The sequence below is a fragment of the Cuculus canorus genome, chromosome 9 (assembly GCF_017976375.1).
Source record: "Cuculus canorus isolate bCucCan1 chromosome 9, bCucCan1.pri, whole genome shotgun sequence".
NCBI classification, from domain to species: domain Eukaryota; kingdom Metazoa; phylum Chordata; class Aves; order Cuculiformes; family Cuculidae; genus Cuculus; species Cuculus canorus.
Window position 1 is genome coordinate 12,066,667 of NC_071409.1, and position 18,561 is coordinate 12,085,227.

At 51.4% G+C, this 18,561-nt stretch overlaps 1 protein-coding gene across 2 annotated transcripts in view; it reads left to right on the forward strand.

Annotated features, from left to right (window-relative positions):
- Positions 1 to 18,561, forward strand: part of XXYLT1 (xyloside xylosyltransferase 1) — a 39,657-nt gene that overhangs the window by 12,188 nt on the left and 8,908 nt on the right. For both annotated transcript variants that reach the window (XM_054073920.1, XM_054073919.1), the window contains exon 3: positions 11,684 to 11,816. In XM_054073920.1, the coding sequence (XP_053929895.1) occupies positions 11,684 to 11,816 (133 nt within the window). The remainder of the gene's footprint in view (positions 1 to 11,683; positions 11,817 to 18,561) is intronic.

Here is an 18,561-nt window from a genome sequence, read left to right on the forward strand (position 1 = left end):
AAATGACAGCATTAATGCTGGCTAATTCACTCCTCCTGATTCCCAGCCCTCTTTACCGTGTGTTAAAGATACCTGTGTCGTACTGCCTACCAGCAGGAAGCTGCTCAGTCCGAAATGTCTTTTCTCAGTTCATCAACCCCCAGGTCGTCTTGTCTCTTCTTGGAAAACTTATTAGCTCTCTCTCAGCCTGACAGGGTTTTGAATGGTCTGTTCGGGGCACAGGATGTTTAAAGAGGCATTTTTACAGTTTCACGAGCTCAGTTTTTGTTTCAGAAGCTGCTAGTAAAGCTGATTTATATTTCCCTTGCAAGGGAGGTCAGATTTACTGCGCTGGGTGCCTCGTGATTTATGGGGCTGGTGGAGCTTCCCAGCCCCTTGCCTGTCTCCTGACACGCAGCCAGCACTGGATGGAAGGCAGCAGGGAGGGCTGCAGCTCTGCTGCCCACTTGGAGGTGACCTGGGAATGGCACTGGTTTCCTGCCACTCTCCTGGCTCTGAGAAAGCAGCCTCTACTGTTGTTAAGTAGGCGCTTTGCTATGGTGGAGGAGGGTGGACTAAACCTTCCTTCTCAGGCAGTATTAGCATTTTTCCTGGTGCGTTTCCTAGCCATTGCATCTGCCCTGAACGCTGCATCTTTTGGTGCACCTTTGCGGGCACATCTGGCTCCATGGTAGTAGCACCAATTTTTTCTGGAAGCCAGATTAAGCATCCTGCAGCAGAAATAAAGGTCCTGATCTGAATATTGAGCCTTCTTATGTGTTTGCTTGCATTTGTGTTTATGGGTTTTTTTCAATAGTCACCTTTGCATTAAAGCTTCCTGGCTTTATTTTCCCAAATGTATAACTTTCTGAAGGGAGGTGTTTCTGTAGTATCCTGACTTAGTGATCTGTTTGGAGCCTTGGGGCTGTAATGAGGCACTGGTTTTGCAGACTGATGGCACTCAGAACTGAACACCAGGGTTGGTTTTTATTTTTTTAAAAAGACTTGTGGAACACATGCTGTTTGCATGCGTATTGCACTGCGACTAAATGAGTTTTGCCACTCAGCTGCTCTGTCTTTCACTGCTGCTTGGGGTCCTTGCCCAAAAAACTTCAGATCTAAAACCTGCAGCTGCCAAACTATAATATAACAGCTTCTTAGATGGTGTAAATCATTAAATCATGGAACTCTCCTGCCTTAAATGTCTTACATCAGCGGAGTTAATCTGATTTAAACCAGCTGGGGACTTGGTATGCAGCGTGCAGAAGTGCCGACTGTATAACTCTTGTCTGTGCTCAAGGCTCATAAATCCTGGTTTAATGTGGTGTGGGCAGGACTGAGGAGCTGGAGGAGGGCTTGATGCATCGCCATGGTTTTGCAAGGGAGAAGTGATGGGAAAGTTACACAGAGAGAGGATGAGCAGGGTTCAAGCTTAGGAGGAGCTGCCAGGGTGAGGATAATGCCAGCATGAAGTAATCTGGGGACTTGTGCTAGGAAGAGAAGGGAAGTCAAGGACTCAGACCCTTTTACTTTCCTTTTCAGTATGCTAATCCAGCGGTGGCCTCTCACTTCCCGGCTGCCTCCAATTCCTCTAATTACTTGTCATTTTAGTCGTGTAACTTCAGAGGTCCTGGCAAGCTTTTTAAAACACTCCTTATGTGAAGGGGTAATGTCTGGGCGAGTCTGCCTGGCAGGCAGGTTCAAGACACAGACTCCTGATGCCATGGGTGAAGGGAGGAGACGGCCAGGGGAATCCGCGGGCTTTCCGAGGAGTTCTTAGCCCCCATCCTTGGCTGAAGTCAGGTAATTTTCAGGGAAGATTAGTTTAGCGACTAGGTACCCCTAACAGCTGATGGGCTGAGAGAGCAATATCAACATCCAGCAGCTCAGGCAGAGCTTTGAAGGCTGCCATTGGTATTTGACTCCATTGATTTTACTGACTGTGCTGCAGTTTTCTGTGGGAGAAAAGAGGGAGCAAGGGGAAGATGGGATGGGACAGAGGCAGGTAGAAACCAGAGAGCGCAGTGCTTATTCACACAGGTGCAGTGATCCTTGGAGTTTCTTGCTGTGGGATGTTGTAGATGCTGCCTCATGGAAGAGGAAATCATGGCAAGCTGCTGTCTGATTGGCACTGCCTCTGCTGTGGCGGCTCCCTGAGCTGCAAGTTGTGCTGGTGTGCATCGCGAGGGATGTGGCTGTGTGTGGCAATGATAAGCTGTTGCAGGTGAATAAGCAGCACTGTGTCCAGAGAAGCGGCTGCCAACAGGCAGCTTTGTAGCTGCTGTGTGGACCTAATGACTGTGACACACCAGGATCGAATGGGAGGTCCAGTGATCTCCCTGGCCTCAGGCTCTGAGTGGGGTATTTTATACAACTCATTATCAAATGGTTCTGCTGATTATTAAGTGTAGACCAGATTATAATGGTGTTTGTCCAAGCTGATTGTTAATGACCAAGCCTCAGGCTGCTTGGGGTTTGGTGTTGCTTGCAGCAGGCTCCAGCTGCTGGCTCTGGCTTGGTCTCCCACGAAACTGATATCAGCTTTTGTCTGCTCTGGGAGTCCCAGTCCAGAGACAGTGACCTCTGTGAGCATCAGCATATGCCTTTCCCACTGAGTGGAGCTGCGTGGATGGCAAAGGCCAGGGAGGAGATGTGTTGAAGTGAGTGCTGAGCTCCACTCTGCCTTCTCAGGACACCTTGCCTGCTCTGAGGCCAGGTACCTGGAGCACTCCTGTTGCTGACTGTGGAGGTGGAGAGCCTGGGAGCTAGGGGAAAGTGTTAAGCAGAGGAATCAGGAAAATAGCCTGTTTGCTGGAACAGTGCCTTGACAAGTCTTCTGTTAGTGTGCTTCTGTAAAAGCAGGCAGGCAGCGTCCTGCAAATGTGATCTTTTGCATTTGGGAAACTGGGAATCTGTAGTTGTGTGTGCGTGAGGGTTTGTCATGGCAGCTGCAGTGTTCAAATCCATAATGTCAGGCTGCCTGGGGTGGACTCCTGTTTGCCCACAGGGTGCCAGGTGACTGCACACAATGTCTCCCCTCAGCATTGCCTGTGTGCAGTGAGTTATGGTGCATCAATCCTGTGTCATACCGTGAACAAAGAAATGTGCATCAGAGGTCTGTAAGGTGGAGCCCAATGGAAAGAGATGGGGGAGCACCACCTCCTCTTCTTCCTCCTGTAAGCTGCAGAGCAATTCCTAGTGCACAGTGCAGCTACCCACAAAATTCAGCAGCTTGCATTGTAATAAATAAGTGCAGCACTCCTGATCCTTTCCTGCTGGCTGGGTGTTGCCGAGCCCCAGCACATCAGGGGTACGCTGGGATGCAGTGGGCTGGGAGAGTGCTAGGAGGAAAGCACCTCTGTCCCAGATGCTCTAGGCCCGATTGTTCATTATCAAAGTGGAGATGTTGTGAAGAGGCACAGAAGGTTGGGGTCTGCAGTGGAGTCATGGGCGATGACTCCCGAGCCGCATGCTCCTGAGCCACAATTCTCATGGGATGCTGCAGTAGCTGAAGGGTTTATTTTCTGGCAAAAATGTTTCCATCTTTACAGGGATGGAGGGACCTTTAAGAGTGTCTAGTGTGCTCTCATAACCTCCCTCCCTGCTCTGCTCTGCAGCCAGGTGAAAAACAGCCTTGTTCCTTCTCCATCCTGTCTCTGAGCTGCACTCACTAATGTCAGATCCTGCGAGAAGAGGCTGAAGTGAGGGATTTGTGAGCTATAGGGAGAGTAGTACCAGCCATTGTTCCTTACTGGGGTGAGCTGTTGTGCTATGGGAGTTGTTTCCATGGTGCTTTTGGGGAGCAGGCAGCAGCAGACCTTAATAAGCCAGGTAAAAGCTGGAGACTGTGGCCTTGCAGTGAAGCCCTCACCTGCTGCAATGGGACACTAAGCCGTCCATCTGCCTGTGGGACATGCCTCTCCTGGCAAGAATGCCCCTTGGCCGCAGCCCTTCTCTGGAGGGGCTGTTGGGAGGAGCTGCTGCAATGAGGGGGATGTGGATGCTGCTCAGCAGGTACCTGGAAGCCCCCTGGTAGCTTTGCCACAGCAGAGGCCCCTTCCTCATGGCGCTGGTGCTGCTGGAGGCCAGGGCGACCCGCCGTCCCCAGGGATGGTGTCAGTTCTCATCATTTCCACTGGCCGCCCCTTGCTGCAGTGCCACCATTGATTATTTTTGGATGTCCTAGATCTGTCAGGCCAGGGCAGGCACAGGCTGCTGTTTTCCCCCCCGCCCCTTCCCATGGAGCAGTTGGTTCTCCGTGCCCAGTGCTGTGGGTGGGTGCTGCCTCCCTCCCTCCCCAGCCAGCCCCGAAAGGGTGGAAGCTGCTGGAGGTTACCTGGCATTGATGCTGGGGCTGCTTTCCCCCACAGCCTTGCTCCCTGCTCTGCTCTAGCTCGTTAGAGCTTAGCAGGAAGAAACAAGGACAAAATCTGCCTGCAGCTCCTTCCCCAGTTAATCGGGATGTGACATCATCTACCTTAATGCATTTATTTTCCTGTATCTCTTTTTGGTCTCCCTTTCCTCTCACCCGCTCGGTATTTCACAGCTTTCCCTCTGCACTGCTTTGTAATTTATGGCAACTTGGAATTAAACTTTATTTTGTCTGATTATAAGGTTTCCTGCTGCTCTTCCTGCAGCTCCAAAAAGTGTCTTCACACTCCTCCCCCAGCGACACTGTATATTAAATACATACCAAATAGCACTTACAGCTCCATCCTGAAAGCTGTCGCATGCTCAGCAACGTCTCTGCCTTGGAGTCCAGTTAAGAGCCAAAGTGTTGAGCATCATTAAATATTAGGCCCTCAGACCTTGATGAATTATCAGGAGATGCTTGGATGCACAGGAAAAATTAATTTCCTGGAACAAAACATATCCATCTCCTGCCAAGTGTTCCCCATCCTTCTGGAGATGGCTGTGGAGTGTGGAACAAGGCAGGCAGAGCAATGCTGCCGTCAGCACTTGGGGCTATTGCTGTTATACCAGACCCCTAAGCTCACCCAGGTGCCTGCCTGGCGTGGATGGTAGCGATGATTTGTCATCTGTATCTGGCAGGCAGCCTAATTTTTTAATTAACTGATAGGCTGAATTGCTGTGCAGAAGCCGCTGCTCTGCTCCACTGTGTGCCTAATGAGCGGTGCAGAAACCTGCGTTGTGGTGTGATTAGAGACCAGGGTGCTTGGACATGTGCTCCCCTTGCCTCCTGCCTTCCCCTGGCACCCTGTTTGCAGCGTGGGAGGCTGCATGGTGGAGAGGGGGCTGCTAGGCTGGCCCAGGGAGCAGAGAGGACTCTAGGCTGCACAGCACAGGCAAGGACCTGTGTCTAAGTAGGCAGCTGGAAGGCACCTTGGCAAGTCCCACCAGCGCAGGGCTTTGTAGGATTGTCTTCTCTTGAGAATGGGGGCTCTGGAGCAGCAACAGGTCCTGGGGAGGAGGACTGCAGTCCCCTGCAGTCACTAGAGTGCTGGCAGTGAGCTCTGCAGCACACGCATGTCTGTGCCCCTGCCTTGGGTGCCTTCCTCTGGGTGAGGCTCTCTGGGGTCAGCTGTGTGGGCAGTGGTGATTAATCCTGGAAGCAGAGGGGTGACTTTATCTGTGGAGAAATTAAGGCCTGGCAGGAGGAGTGCGCAACTGGAGAGGAAGCTGCTCACAGGCCTGCTGACAGCAGAAGGGAGAGCAGCCAGGGTCAGCCAGCAGTGTGGTGGGGCGAGCCAAACACAGGGAGCCTCTAATGCAGGGCAGGATGGAGAACCCGGTGTGTTTGTGTAAATAAACTGCATATTCACTCTGGGCTGGCATGGCCTCCTGGCAGTGCAGCTGTATTTATGCTGCAGCTCAGGCTTTTGAGGTTGGCCAGACGCTGTTACTGGGCAGCACCCTCTGGGTTGCACAGGGACCCTCTGGAACCTGTTGCCTGCCCTGTGCCCACGCCTGGCCTTGGTGCCGGCCATAGGAGTGGTGTTTGTCTTGGCCACTTGTCCCTGAAAGCTGGCAAGGGAGGAGAATCCTGGTTTCACAACCAGCATGGGTGGCTTTGCAGAGCTGCATGTTGCTGCTGGCAGGCATGCTGTCCACTTGAGAAAGGCTGCTGCCAGTCTGCTTCAGGAGGTTTCTTGCCCAGGGCAATGATCTGAAAGTAATTGCTGCCCTTCCCAGCTCCTTGTTTCTTTGAGATGTCCCCCTGTTGGGATGAGGACAGCTAAAAACTATCAGTAGTAGTCAGAGCCAGACTGAAAGCGGCGGACAGAGGTGGAAGGGAAGCATCCAGGTGTGTCCAGCATTTGCAGACCAGCAGACCTGAGCCTTCCAGCGCTGCTGACCCTGACTCGGACAGCTTGGGCTGTCCAGCCCTCCTCCTTCTGATGGTTCAAGTCAAGTGGCAAAATGCACAGCACCCCCAGCCCTTCTCAAGGCCCCCAACTGCAGCCACGCAACACCCAGAGCTGCAGCCAGCAGGGGACACTCCCGTCCCTTCGCTGCATACACCCATGCTGGCTGCAGCCACTGCTGTCCCTGCAGAGGGTCTCTGAGCCACTATCTGTAGCCCATGTGAGGCTGTGTCCTCCCCCCAGCCCAGTCTCCAGAAGGATGCAGGGGGCTCCAGGGGTGCAGGGGAGCGTCAAATCGCCACCGGCACTGGTGACAGGTGTCTGCCTCAGGAATGTGTCTGACGTTTGGGCTTACTGCAGCCTGGCAGGGTGGTGGCCTGTCCCCTCCTGCCATCCCACCACTCCCTGCAGCAGCTCTGCTGCCAGACCAGCTGCAGACAGGATTTTGTACTTTGAGGGGGGAGCTGAGCTCCTGCCAACAGGAACCCATCGAGAGGATGGAGAGCTGTGCTGCGTTCAAGAAGTTTCAATTCTTGCTTCTTCCAGTCTAAAGCTGTTAAACCACTGATCAACTAATAGTGATTAAGACCATGCCATTTTCTGGAGAGCTTCAGCCCTTTGCATTGTGATGGCAGCTCTCTATATTGCTATTTGTTCCTGGGCACAAGTTGTTACTCTTCTCATTCCTTTCACCTCTCCGCAGAGTGAGAGCAGCTGCTGGTTGTGGCATCCTCTGCCCCAGATCTGTCCTGGTTTGTGTGGAAGATGAGGGTTTGGAGCTGAGACTAGCACTTAAGCCCAATCCCTGTGCTTGCTGTCTGGGCTCAGCTTTGCCAGGGCAGCAATCCTTGTACTGGGAAAGTTGTTGGGATGAGTGTACATGAGTTTGCCTGCTGAACAGCCTGTGCTGCCTGCAGAGGCCAGGCTGCGGAGCTGCAGTGTCTTGCTTTTCTGCCTTGTCTCTTAGACCCCGATGCATGGTTGGTGAACCACCCTGGGCTCACCACACCTGTGTTCAGTGGTGTCTGGGATCCAGGAGGTTTGTAGCTCACTTGGGAGCCACTCAAATCACATGTCGTATTTTAGAGACAAGTTTTGGTCTTCACTAGGTGACCTGTAGATGTCCATGGAGGGTGTCGGCATCATCCACCCCATGGGGAGTATGGGGTGCTGCTGCTGCCTGCCTCTGCCCTAGCTGCCTGCAGTGCCAGGGAGGCAGTGGCTCACTGTTGTGAAAGTGGTTGGAGCAGGAGAAGGCAAAGAGCCAAGAAGGGGATCTCCTTTACTTTCATCAGATTTCTAGCTGGCAGCTGGTGTTCTTGGAGCAGTCAAGGGAGTTGTGCATGCAGGCTTATGTGCTTGGCAGCTTCCCCCAGGCTCCATGCAGGCTCCTAATCATTCATCTATCATTCATCTACTTTTCTGTAGTTTTAAATTCACGATTTTAAATGTCTTGCAGGCCATCCCCTCAACTCAGGCCAGGGGAAAGTAGTCCTAGCCTACAGGCAGGCTCAAGGCTGCCTGTCCGTAGTCTGCCTTGAGCAGTGGCTGTGATTCAGAAAGGGCTGGAGGTCTAATAGCTGCTGCAGGGTTGCTTACTGTGCAGCATCCCCACAGCCCTGGCTGGGTCAGCCAAAGCAGTGTTTCTCCTCCCCATACCATTCCCCTGCTGCTCACACTCCTGCCTGCTCTTGTGAGAAGAGTGATTTACTCCCAAGGCTCATACTGCGTTTCAGTGGGGTGGTCCAGCCCACTGCATGTCCACCTGCTCCTGTCCCACTCTGTCCCACATCCTGACAACCCACCAGGCCCCTTGTTGCACACACCTGGGGTGCCTGCACACCTGTTGGCATAGCTCTCCTGGGTCCTGGCAGAGGATGCCAGGCAGCAGGGAAGTGGCCTCTGCCCCCCACCTTGCTGGGCTGAGTCTCTTGGGGAAAAGAAGGAGCGCCTGCACGACCAGAGGTCTGCTCTTCTCCAGAGTCCTGCTGTTGGATAGCCTTGATTCTCCCTCTCTTTGGCAGCTGAGCCCTAGTGCAAGGCAGCTTGGATACGGGTGTAACTTCCATACAAACCAGGTTTCTCTCCTGGTTTCCAAACCCTATCATGTGATTGTGCATCCCTGAAGCTCGTCTTTCTTCTCTGGATGTGGCTGGAGGGAGGGTTTGAGCTGGGCCCAGAAAGCAGCCCTTCTGTGTCTGCTAGTACGAGGCTGCAGTAAAATATTATGAGCGTTAAATGGGGCCAGCCTGTGCCATAAAGCTGTCACTGCTAATGGAGATCACCTCGCTTTGGGTGGCGTAACTCCCCTTTACACATCGTGGCTGGAAGAGCTGGACTTAAATGGTGCAGAGGGTGAAATGCAGTATGGCAAAGTTAGAAAATTCACTTGCTGAGCAAAACAGACTCAAGCTTTTCCCACATTTCCAGCTGGACCCCTCAAAGCTGTTTGTGCCTAAGAGAGCACGCGATTCCTCCACCTCCACATGGCAGCCAGGACAAAGCATTTGGTAAAAGAGCAAATGAGTATGATAAATCGTAAATACTAGAGCCTGGCTGCTTGCCAGTCACAGGCAGAGAAATCATTTTGGCCATTAATTTATCCGTGCAAGCTGCATCTGGCAATATGGCGTTTAATGTCACCCATGCTCATATTTGTCTGTATTGCAGTTCATGCCTCCTTTAAAAAAAAAAAGCTGCCCAAAAGCAACAAGAAAAGTACTTTGCGCTTTTGGGGTGTAATTTGTCAGTGAGTTTTTCCTGGGGGGCTCTGCCAGCACAGCATGGAGCAGCGCTGGTGCTGGGTCAGGCAGGGCTGGGATTAGAGCTTCCCCCAAGCTCAGCTTTCATTCTCTGCTGTGATTAATTGCAGTTAGCTCTCATCTGTAATTGTAGAGAACAATCGGATGACGTGCCTTGCGGTTGATTTAATTGAAACCTGATGAAGCATCGGAAGGCTGCTGTGCACTAGGGTGAGCTGTGCTGGCATCCTTCTGGGCACTTCAGCCCCTCTCTCTTTTCTTGGCAGCGCCTTGGAAGGCTCAGGCTCCCCTCCTGTTTTCCTTGGGCTGGTCTTGTGTGAGAAGTCCAGGTCCTCTCAACCTGGAGGTCTGGGTATCCTCACCATGGAGTTTTGTGACCAGTCTGGATATCCTCAAGTGCAGTAGCATTAAGGATTTGGAGTTTTGCACTGCTGTGGTATGGACCACTGAGGAGGTTTGACATATTTGGGATACACGTCTACTTCCCTATTACAGCAATCCTCAGCTCTGCCTGTTCATCTGCTTGAGTTGTGCTAGCAATTTCAAAGGCAGTTGGGAAGGCTGAGGGAAATTGCTTTCAGGTCAAGACCTGCTTTAGCCTGTAATGAATTACTACGCCTGGGTTTTAAATCTTTGCAAACAGAGGATTATGGTGGTGGTAAATACTAGGCAGGCCTGGGGATTGCCGTACGGCCAGCTGAAGGGAACAAGGCCTTTCCTTTAGCAGATAGGGAGTGATGGATGTTAGAAAAATAAATTGAGATACAGCCTGGGTTGTAGCTTAGATGCTGTTTCTGCTTGATTTATATTTCTGCCTGGATGCTTCACAGAGTAAGCAGTATATTTCTTGCTTAACCTCACGGGCCTTTTCCTTTGGAAATGAGGACAGTTTAGTAGACACAACCAATTGCCAAGAGCTCCAGATTAGTGCAGGATCTGCAGAAAATTCAGAGCTGCTCTACATCCCAGTGTCTGCTTGGAACACAAACACCAAGTGACAAATGCATTTGAAATGGCAAAGCTGCATTCCTGTGCCAGAGGATGGCTGCCCATGTCTGGCTGCTCTGTGTCCCTGGGTCTCTAGTCCCAACGGTGGCTTTGGGGGCTGAAAACAGCAATTGCCTTCTGCTCTCAGCAGACCGGGGGTAGCCAGCAGCCTGTCCCAAGCACAGCGAGGTGAGGGGGTGAGAAATCGCTGTGGTGTGAGGGCTGGAGTGTGGGCAGCAGCCCAGAGATGCCAGCCTGATGGGGAAGCCCTGTCGTAGCCATGGAGGATGCAGACAGCATGGGTGAGGGGAGGCTGGGCTGGTCCTCCTGCATGCAGGGAGGAAGGCTGAGGGGCCGCCTTTGCTGACTGCTGTGAAAGCAATGGTGGCACACACATCTAACCTGCAGACAGCTGTAACGTCACCTGTGTGTGATGCGTGCAGCCAAAACGGGTGACACAGTCTTTATAATCCATTTAGCGCTGAGTGCTAAGCAACCTGGCCATTTGCTGTTGGCTTTTATAACATATATAAATAGCGTGGCATTACACAACCCCATTGGGGATGGCTCCACTCCACTTGCAGTCATTGAGCAGGATTGAGCTTGGCTGGCCAGAAGATGACCATGGCTTTGCTTGGAGCTGGGGGAACCTATCCGATCTCTCGTAGCGTTTGCTGCATTCCACTTAGCCTGCTGCAGTCCCTACAACATCCTCAGATCTGCCCGGGACAGTCTTGACGAGGTATATCTCCTGCACCCTCTCCAAAGCAACATCTCCATCAATTGGTCTCATGTGCTGCAGAGACGATGACAAATGCAGACAGGGACTTCACCCTGGTGACAAGCTCAGGCCTGGCCTTCATAGTGGTGTCCTCCAGACTCTCCTCGCTCTCAACTTTTCCACTGCAAGTAGAAGATGCTTCCATATCTACATGACCCTACTTGTCTCTGACAGAACACCACCAGCAATCATAAAGTTTCCCAGGCCGTGGGCAGTTCTGTGTAGGCCCGGGGCTGTAATCCCTGCCCTCAGGGAAGCCCGCGTCAGGCTGCTGGCAGCTAACGAGCTTGTGTAGAGTTACTGAGGGTGTCACGTGGCTGACTGAATTATTGGTGTTGTTGATGATGGGAATTGCTTTGATACTTCTATCCAGGGATGCTCTGTGGTCTGGAGCTGGGAAATGCTCATGGGGTTGGTTACTTTTCCAAGAAGTAGGTAGCAGAAAGTATGCATGGGGTTTTGTGTGGCTGCTTCTGCAGAAGGTCTTCCAGAAAGGGAGAGACTAGGTTGAAGTTACCTCTTGCTTTTGTCAGTTGTATGGAAAACCAATCTTCAGGAAGGGAGGGAAGGAGGGAGGGAGGGTTGGATAGAAGCAGGAGGTCACCAGAAATGGCTTCTGAAGTGAATCATGCCGAAAATACACAATAGTAACTACTGTCATGGTGATTGAAGGAGGGTAGCTGTACGTAGGGGTTGCAGCTGGATTGTGTTTGCCCTGAACTGGCCAAGTCTCGCCCACAGGGCTGATTGCACCAAGTCCTCATTGGGTGTAGTTCATCAAGTAGCTGTTGGTAATCAGCGGTTACACTTTTGTCTTATATAGCTGACTTTTCTTCTTGTGCTTTCAGAAATAACACAGATCATCCAAGTAGACTTGGACCTGAAGTACAAGGCCAACATCCAAGACCTGTTTGATGAGTTTGACAACTTCCCGGAGGGAGCAGTCATTGGGATTGCCAGGGAAATGCAGCCAGTGTACAGGTACAGCTATGTCCCGTCGGGAGCAGGAGGTGGGCAGCGGGCAGCTGGTATGGCTTCTCTTCAACTCACATTGGTTTTTGGAAGAAAATCTAGGGGGAAACAGTCTCCTTGCTTTAATCCCTGCAGGGGGACTTAATCTGAAATTTGTAAGTCAGTATGAACACATTGTACAGTGTTGCTGTGGCTTCTTTTTTCTCATGCACAATCGCAAGGCTTCTGAAGCCAAGTTCCTGATCATCAGTGCCAAAATCCGTACCTAGATTGTAGCACATCCAGTAGAGGTGTGTGTTTGCCCAGCTGTGCCTGCTGAGGTGCTGTGATTGCATTCTGGAGCATCAGTTTGTATGTTGGGTCTCAGAAGTTTTGGTTGTGAATACTGTAGAGAGTGGGGGTTGATTTTGGGCAGCAGTGAGGTTTTCGGTCACTGGAGTGTCTGTGCACCTTCTGTTGAAGAAATATGCCCCCAGGGAAGAGTGAGTGGGCAACTGTGTTGGTGACTTGGGCATGCAAGCCTGACAGCCCCGTGGTCACTTGCTCTTCAGACCTTTTGTCCACCAGCTGGCTTCACTCTTCCCACTCACAGGCCACCAGTGGGCTTCAGGCACACAGATATTTCCAGGCTGATGCTTAAAGAAAGTGGTTTAGTTTGGCCTGCATTGTTCCGAGGATGGACCTTGGACTTTGTTTTAATGCAAGGTATGAACCAGATCACCTACTCAGGATGCCTTAAAGGCTTCTCTGCTGATTTTAAGCATCTGGGATGGTTTGGCTAGATTTGCTAATCCTAATGGAAATGTTCTTGGAGAAAGAAAGAAAAGCTGAAGAGCTCTGTATGTATTTTCCTTTCCTAATGGAAGCCTTAGTAATGAGATCAATAACTGAACCTCCTACAACATGTCCAGCAGCACTCTTGGGCAAAGGCTGAGCTCGAAGATCTGGAGCAGCCATTCATGTTGCATGTGCATCTGGATTGGATGAGGGTGGAGACAGAGAAAAGTTCACCAGCAGGGGATTGATGGTCGTTAATCACCAGTGATTGTTTCCTAGAAGTCCAAGCCAGCTGAGAGCATGCTCTCATTTCTGGTTACACAAAATGCAGAAGTCACCATGGTGACTTCTCCCCGTTCTTGGAGCATGAAGGGCTCCTGTATCCGCTTTGGGTCTCCCAGCAGGATTTTGGTGCCCAGAATGGTAAATCCAGCCCCAGTTAATCATATCCAATTGCTAGAGCTTAAAGTGGGGTGGAGGGAGCAGTGCCAGCCGAGTGCAGCCGCAGCGCTGTGTTGGATTGTCAGCCTCAGTGCTGCCTGGCAGGGCAGATCTCCTTCATTAGCAGTGCAGTCAGTAATGGGATGAATTAAGCATTTGTTTGCCTGCAATTAGTCCCCAGTGGAATCGTTCCATGTTTCTGTCTCTGAGAGGATCGTGTCTGCATTATTTTCACACATAGCTGGAGAGCAGGGATGGTGTTCTGCTGCCTGGATGTGGTTTGTGGGACCTGGCATGCCTGGAAGGGACTGAGTTCAGCTTTGGGTTGCTCCCTTGGAGGGAGAGGTCTCTGGCACGGCAGGGAATCAGGCATGGGACAGAGGGGCTGAGCACTGAATATCTGACTCAAGCTGAAGCCTTGCTCTCTCTGCTCCTGCCACCTGTGGTGGGGACAAACAAGCCAAGCAATAGCAGCCTTCACAGGCTGCATTTTTGGGCTGAACTTTCTGTTGTTGCAGTTTTGACGTTCTGGGTCACTTTGGGCTATGTTGTGCTTTTCTTCTTGTGCTGTTTTGATCTTCATGTGAAAACAAGTTCCTGATCCTTCTTGTTGCCAGGTCACCTGGTGCGGGGTGAGCTATGCAAACGCCAGCCTGCCCTCCAGCTGAGCCCGCCGCCCCACGGGGCTCACACCTTGCTGCTAAAAGGGCTTCCAGATGAAAATGCGAGCTGACAAAGCCTAAGTGTCGTGTTAAAAAAAAAAAATTACTATTTTTATGTTTTTAGCAAGATAAAAATGCATTCTAGGTCTGAAATAAGAGGTGCCAGATTCAGCTGTGTGACTTGCCATATGTGCAGTCTTGAAGCATCAGTTGGGAAAGTGGTGGTGGAAGAGGGTTATTGGGCAGTGGTGGGGTCTCTCCATTGGCACTTGTGTTTTCCTCCCCACTCGACACGGCTCTCTGACACACCAGCACTGCCCAAATGGATTTATCTCAGAATAGTTCAAAGCATTCCCAGCAAAGGCAGCAAGGTGTTGTCGTTCGATTTGCAGCTGAAGGAGATGCCAGCATCATGGTGCCTGCTCCCACGGCAGAGCAGGAGGTGTTTTCCAGACAGGACATGGTGTCTGGGACTGTGCCTGGGGCTGTGACTGCAGCACTGTTGGCGCACCCTCGCCTAGTGGTTGTGCTAATGTGACCCGTGGCTGCACCAGCACGCGGTCAGCACTGAGGCCTTAAAAGCAGGGTAGCCAGCGTGAGGCAAAACATTAGAGGTGAGTCAGCAAAACTTTCCTGAGCTTGCTCACAGAGCTGAGGACTGGCACCATTGGGGCAGGATAAGCCAGTGGCTGGGGAAGGTCTAGGTGCCATTTTCCCCTCTCTGTAGCAGTGGAGAGGATGGATGGAGATCAATCTGCTTGACTGTGTTGGGTCCTTGTTACCTCCCTAGCCCATCAGAAGAGGTAAATGGGTACAGACTGGTGTATTTTGTACATGATGCACTGGGTTTTGGGAGATGATGCTGTTCGTACTGGCTGCCTCTTGGCTCTCTGGTTGTAGGCTGCACTATCCACATATGAGCCAGGAGTGCGCAGTGCTCGGCTGCTGCCCTGGTGCGCTGAGCACACTGTGCACTGGTGCACTGGGTACAGACACTTGTGGGAAGCAGAGGAGTAAGAGAACAGCAAATAGGAAATGTCTCGGAGCCTGCCTGCACATCCTGAAGCTATGGGGAAACCTCCAGATAGCAAAACAGGATGGCACGGGAGTGTTTCCACTTGCTTGACTCATGCTGAAACAATGCCCGGCCACTGTTTGTCTTGGACAAGCGCATATTTCTGAGCAACAGGATCTCCTGGACCTCCTGCGAGGCAAACGCAGGGGTTTAACTGTTGTGCATCCTAGCGCTGTCCTGTGCTTTTGAGGTTGGTCGAGGTGGGGGGGTTGGAGTGGACTGTGGAAAGCAGTAGCTCCTGCTGAAGCTCTACCTGGATTGCCCTGGGTCCGTCTCCCCGCTGTGCCCCAAAGAGTGGTATCAGCAGAGGATCCTAGGTGCAGAGCGGGAGGTTGCAGAAGCCTATGCCAAGTGCAGCAGTCGGTCAGAGGTCCAAGGCTGTCAGCATGAGATTTGCTTCTCTCCAGCTGCAGTGGAGGAAGCAGCACTCTGTCCGTGAGTCAGACACATTTTCCTTCCTGCGGTGTTTGGATCCAATATGTGACATGGGGTATGGCAAACCTCTCTGTGGATGGGGTCACAGGCAGAGCTTTGTCCCACAAGAGGCTGCCTCTGCTGCCACGGTTGTTGAGGGGATACACACTACTGCGCACTAGGTTCTTAGATGCTTTTGGGCTTCCCGTGGAAGCACTGGATGCCTCCTGCCAGGTTGACATTTACGTGCTGGCCTGCAGGCAGAGCCTCTTCCCAGTGCTGACATATGTCTGCTCATGTGTCTGCCTGCATAAGACCCACATCACAGCCAAGACTGAGAGCTCCTGGTTCAGCAAGAATGGTTTAGATGGAAAGATTAAAATCTGCATCTGAAGCTTGCCTGGTCCAAAAGGCTTTCCATTAAGGGAAGAGTTTCTGCAGAGTCATAACCTTAATTAAAAATCCTGTTGTCCCCTGCAGCATTTCAGCTACTCAGGCCTGCTGTCAGTGTCCTGTTCACCACGCTACAGAGGGCAGGTAATAATGCTCTGTATAAATATTTATGTCACACTGGGGCTTCCATGCCAGATCCTGGCCAGACTAAGAAGTCCAGGCCCTCATATGCTTTGCCCTGCTAAGGAATATGCAGGCAGGTGTTGCAGATGCAGTCTCCAAGCCATTTACCGGGTGGGCAGGCAAAGTCACCACCCCAGGGCCTGCACAGGGTACATGCTTGGCCTGGGGAGTGGCGTAGCTGTGGTCCCTTCTGTAGCGGGGCTGAGGGGTGGCCAAGGGAAGCAGGGCTTGCTATGGGTCAGCCTCCAGACTAGGCAAGAGCAGTAGGGGCTGTGACTGGGCCCTCAGTGAAAGTCTCCATCAGGGCATGGCGAGGGCATCTGCATGCAGCTGCTGCTGCAGCCTGGAACTCCTCGTGGGCCCGCGTGACAGCCTGTCTCAGCTCCGTGCTGCTGGGTGCCAAAGGGAGAAGCCTCCCTATTTGGAAGCAGCCCCACAGCTGAGATGAACAGAGTGGGGAAACACTGTGGCACTCCCCAAAATGCCCTGAAAACTCTCTGATTACAGAAGGCAGAGCTTAAACCCTCTTCTTACTGAGTTTCCTGGTCATAGATCCCTCCGATCATGCTGGTGGCATGCGAGAGGAAGCAGAACAGGGCTATTGATTTCATAGCTGCTCTTGGCAGCCTTGGGCTGACCCTGGGCCAGCGCATCACACCACATTCCTTACTTACATTTCCACTGCCATTCCTGCCTCTTCACTTCCTCCTACATGGTGCCTGTGCTGCTCCTGACACTGCCACATTGCAGTGGGCTCTGGGTGCTCTGTGGTCCTTAGTGCTGCCCCTGCATCGCTTGCCTTGGAAGTCTAATTGGGGATGACCTAACCCACAAGTCCTCAGGCTTTTACCCCCTTTCTCCAGCTGGGAGCAGGTTATCTGCTGTTTCTGTGGACCTCAGGAGAGGTCCCAGACCTTCTGAAGTCCAAAGGTGCACAAACCTTAGGCTGAAAGGGTGGCTGCTGCCTCTGTTCCTGCTGTTGGGTGAGATCTTCACTGCTGCTTCCATGACAAGCTTCTAACAAAAGTTGAAGGCGTCTTGGGAATCCACAGTGCTGAAAATGGTAAAAATTTGTCCTGCAGGAAAGGATATCTACATCAAAGGGATATCTACAGACTACAAAGGGCCAACACTTGAGTCATTGTCTAGCATTACAGAACTGTTTGCCTTTGCCTCTGCCTAAAACCTAGAGAGAGCTTGGACAGGACATTATTTTGTGGAAAAGAAAAGCTTTGTTTCCACTTGTGATTGTGTGGGAGCTGCCATAGGTGTGCTGCATCCTCCATCACGCAGGTACTGTTTGAGAGATGGTAAAATAACCCTGAGAAGTCCATCAGTGAGTGGAAGCAAGGCTGTGCAACCTCTGGGCCCAGAGGCACAGTACTTGCAGAGTTCAGTGTTTGCTGGGAACTCAATGGCAGCCGTGCTAACTCAGTTTGTCAGATGTTTGGAAGAGGAGTGGAGTTATCCTGGGCTGTAAGCAGGCTAATGCTGAATCCGCAGCCAGGCCAGGCTGTCGGCACATCTGGGCTGAGACAGTACATCCTGTACCTTCTCTTGGGATTTAAAAAAAACCCCCAAAGTACTGCTGACAGCTGCAAGCAAGGAGGAGCAGCTGGATTCCCTGAGCCTCAGCTGAGGCAGTGGTGGTGGTTGTAGGGTACAGCAGTGCAAGTGAGGTGTTGCCCGGGATGGAGCTTTCCAGAATTGGAGGTAACTGTTGCCTGGTTTCCTGGGCTCCTTCTGCAGGCAGGTTGCCCAGATTTGGAGACTTTGCTCTTTCCCAGGTGCTTTTGTCCTGAGGGATCAGGGAGCTACAAGGGCTCTGCATTTTCCAAGCCCCTCAGCCAGTGAAGGCAGGAGAATTTGCCTTGCCTGTGCCCCACCAGGCATGGTGATGCTGCTGCCAACCCGCAGTCCTGCAAGCCTGACCCTGTGCACTTTGGATTTTAAACCGTTTCAAGACTTTGGCTTGATTTGTGGCAAGTGCTGCTGCTCAATGCACGCGGGGAACAATTCTAGGAATTCTTTTGCAATGGCTGCCAAGAACCAGACAAAATTACAAAACAAGCGTAACCTGCAAGGAACTGACAGTGGAATTGATTTCAGGAATTCAGCATTATTTTCTGATTGAAAAATTATCTGAGAAGGTGGAGAGGTTTATTGCTTACCTCTGCACATCATTAATATGTAGGACCCGTTGCACTAATTCCCTTTACCAACCCAAACTGAAATGTCATTTGAAAACAATAAATAAATTGGACATCATCTGACAGCCACAACTGTGCATCAATTAGTACAAATGCTATTAATAATACTAATTCTGTTAACTGTCCCTTTTCAGATGTTGGACGTTACAAACATTATTTTTTCCAACAACCAAGACATTTGTGTATGTTTGAGTAAGGCAGTCAGGACTCTTCAAGGATTAGGTTCAGGCTTTCCCTCTGAGGCCTTTGCTGTCATGCCAAGAGCTTGTGTGTGTAGTGGTCATCCTCGTTTACAGGGGCTGCATGAAAAGTTTGCCTTGAATTTGCTATATGTTTTTGGTTTTGTTCACAGCACACAAGCCCAGGACATGTGTGTCAGGTGAGCAGGTATCAGTTACCATACCTGTGCTTGTCTTCAGATTCTGAAATTCTTAGTTTCCATTCCTGAACTTCTCAGTGTTATACATCTTCTGGAGCTGCTGTGCTTGTCACAGGACTTTCAAGAAAGGCTTTTTCTAGGAGTGAGATTGTGGTGCAGTTTGCACAGCATGAATTCTCAGCATGGCCACCTATGCTCCTGGGCAGCTTCACTGCTCTCT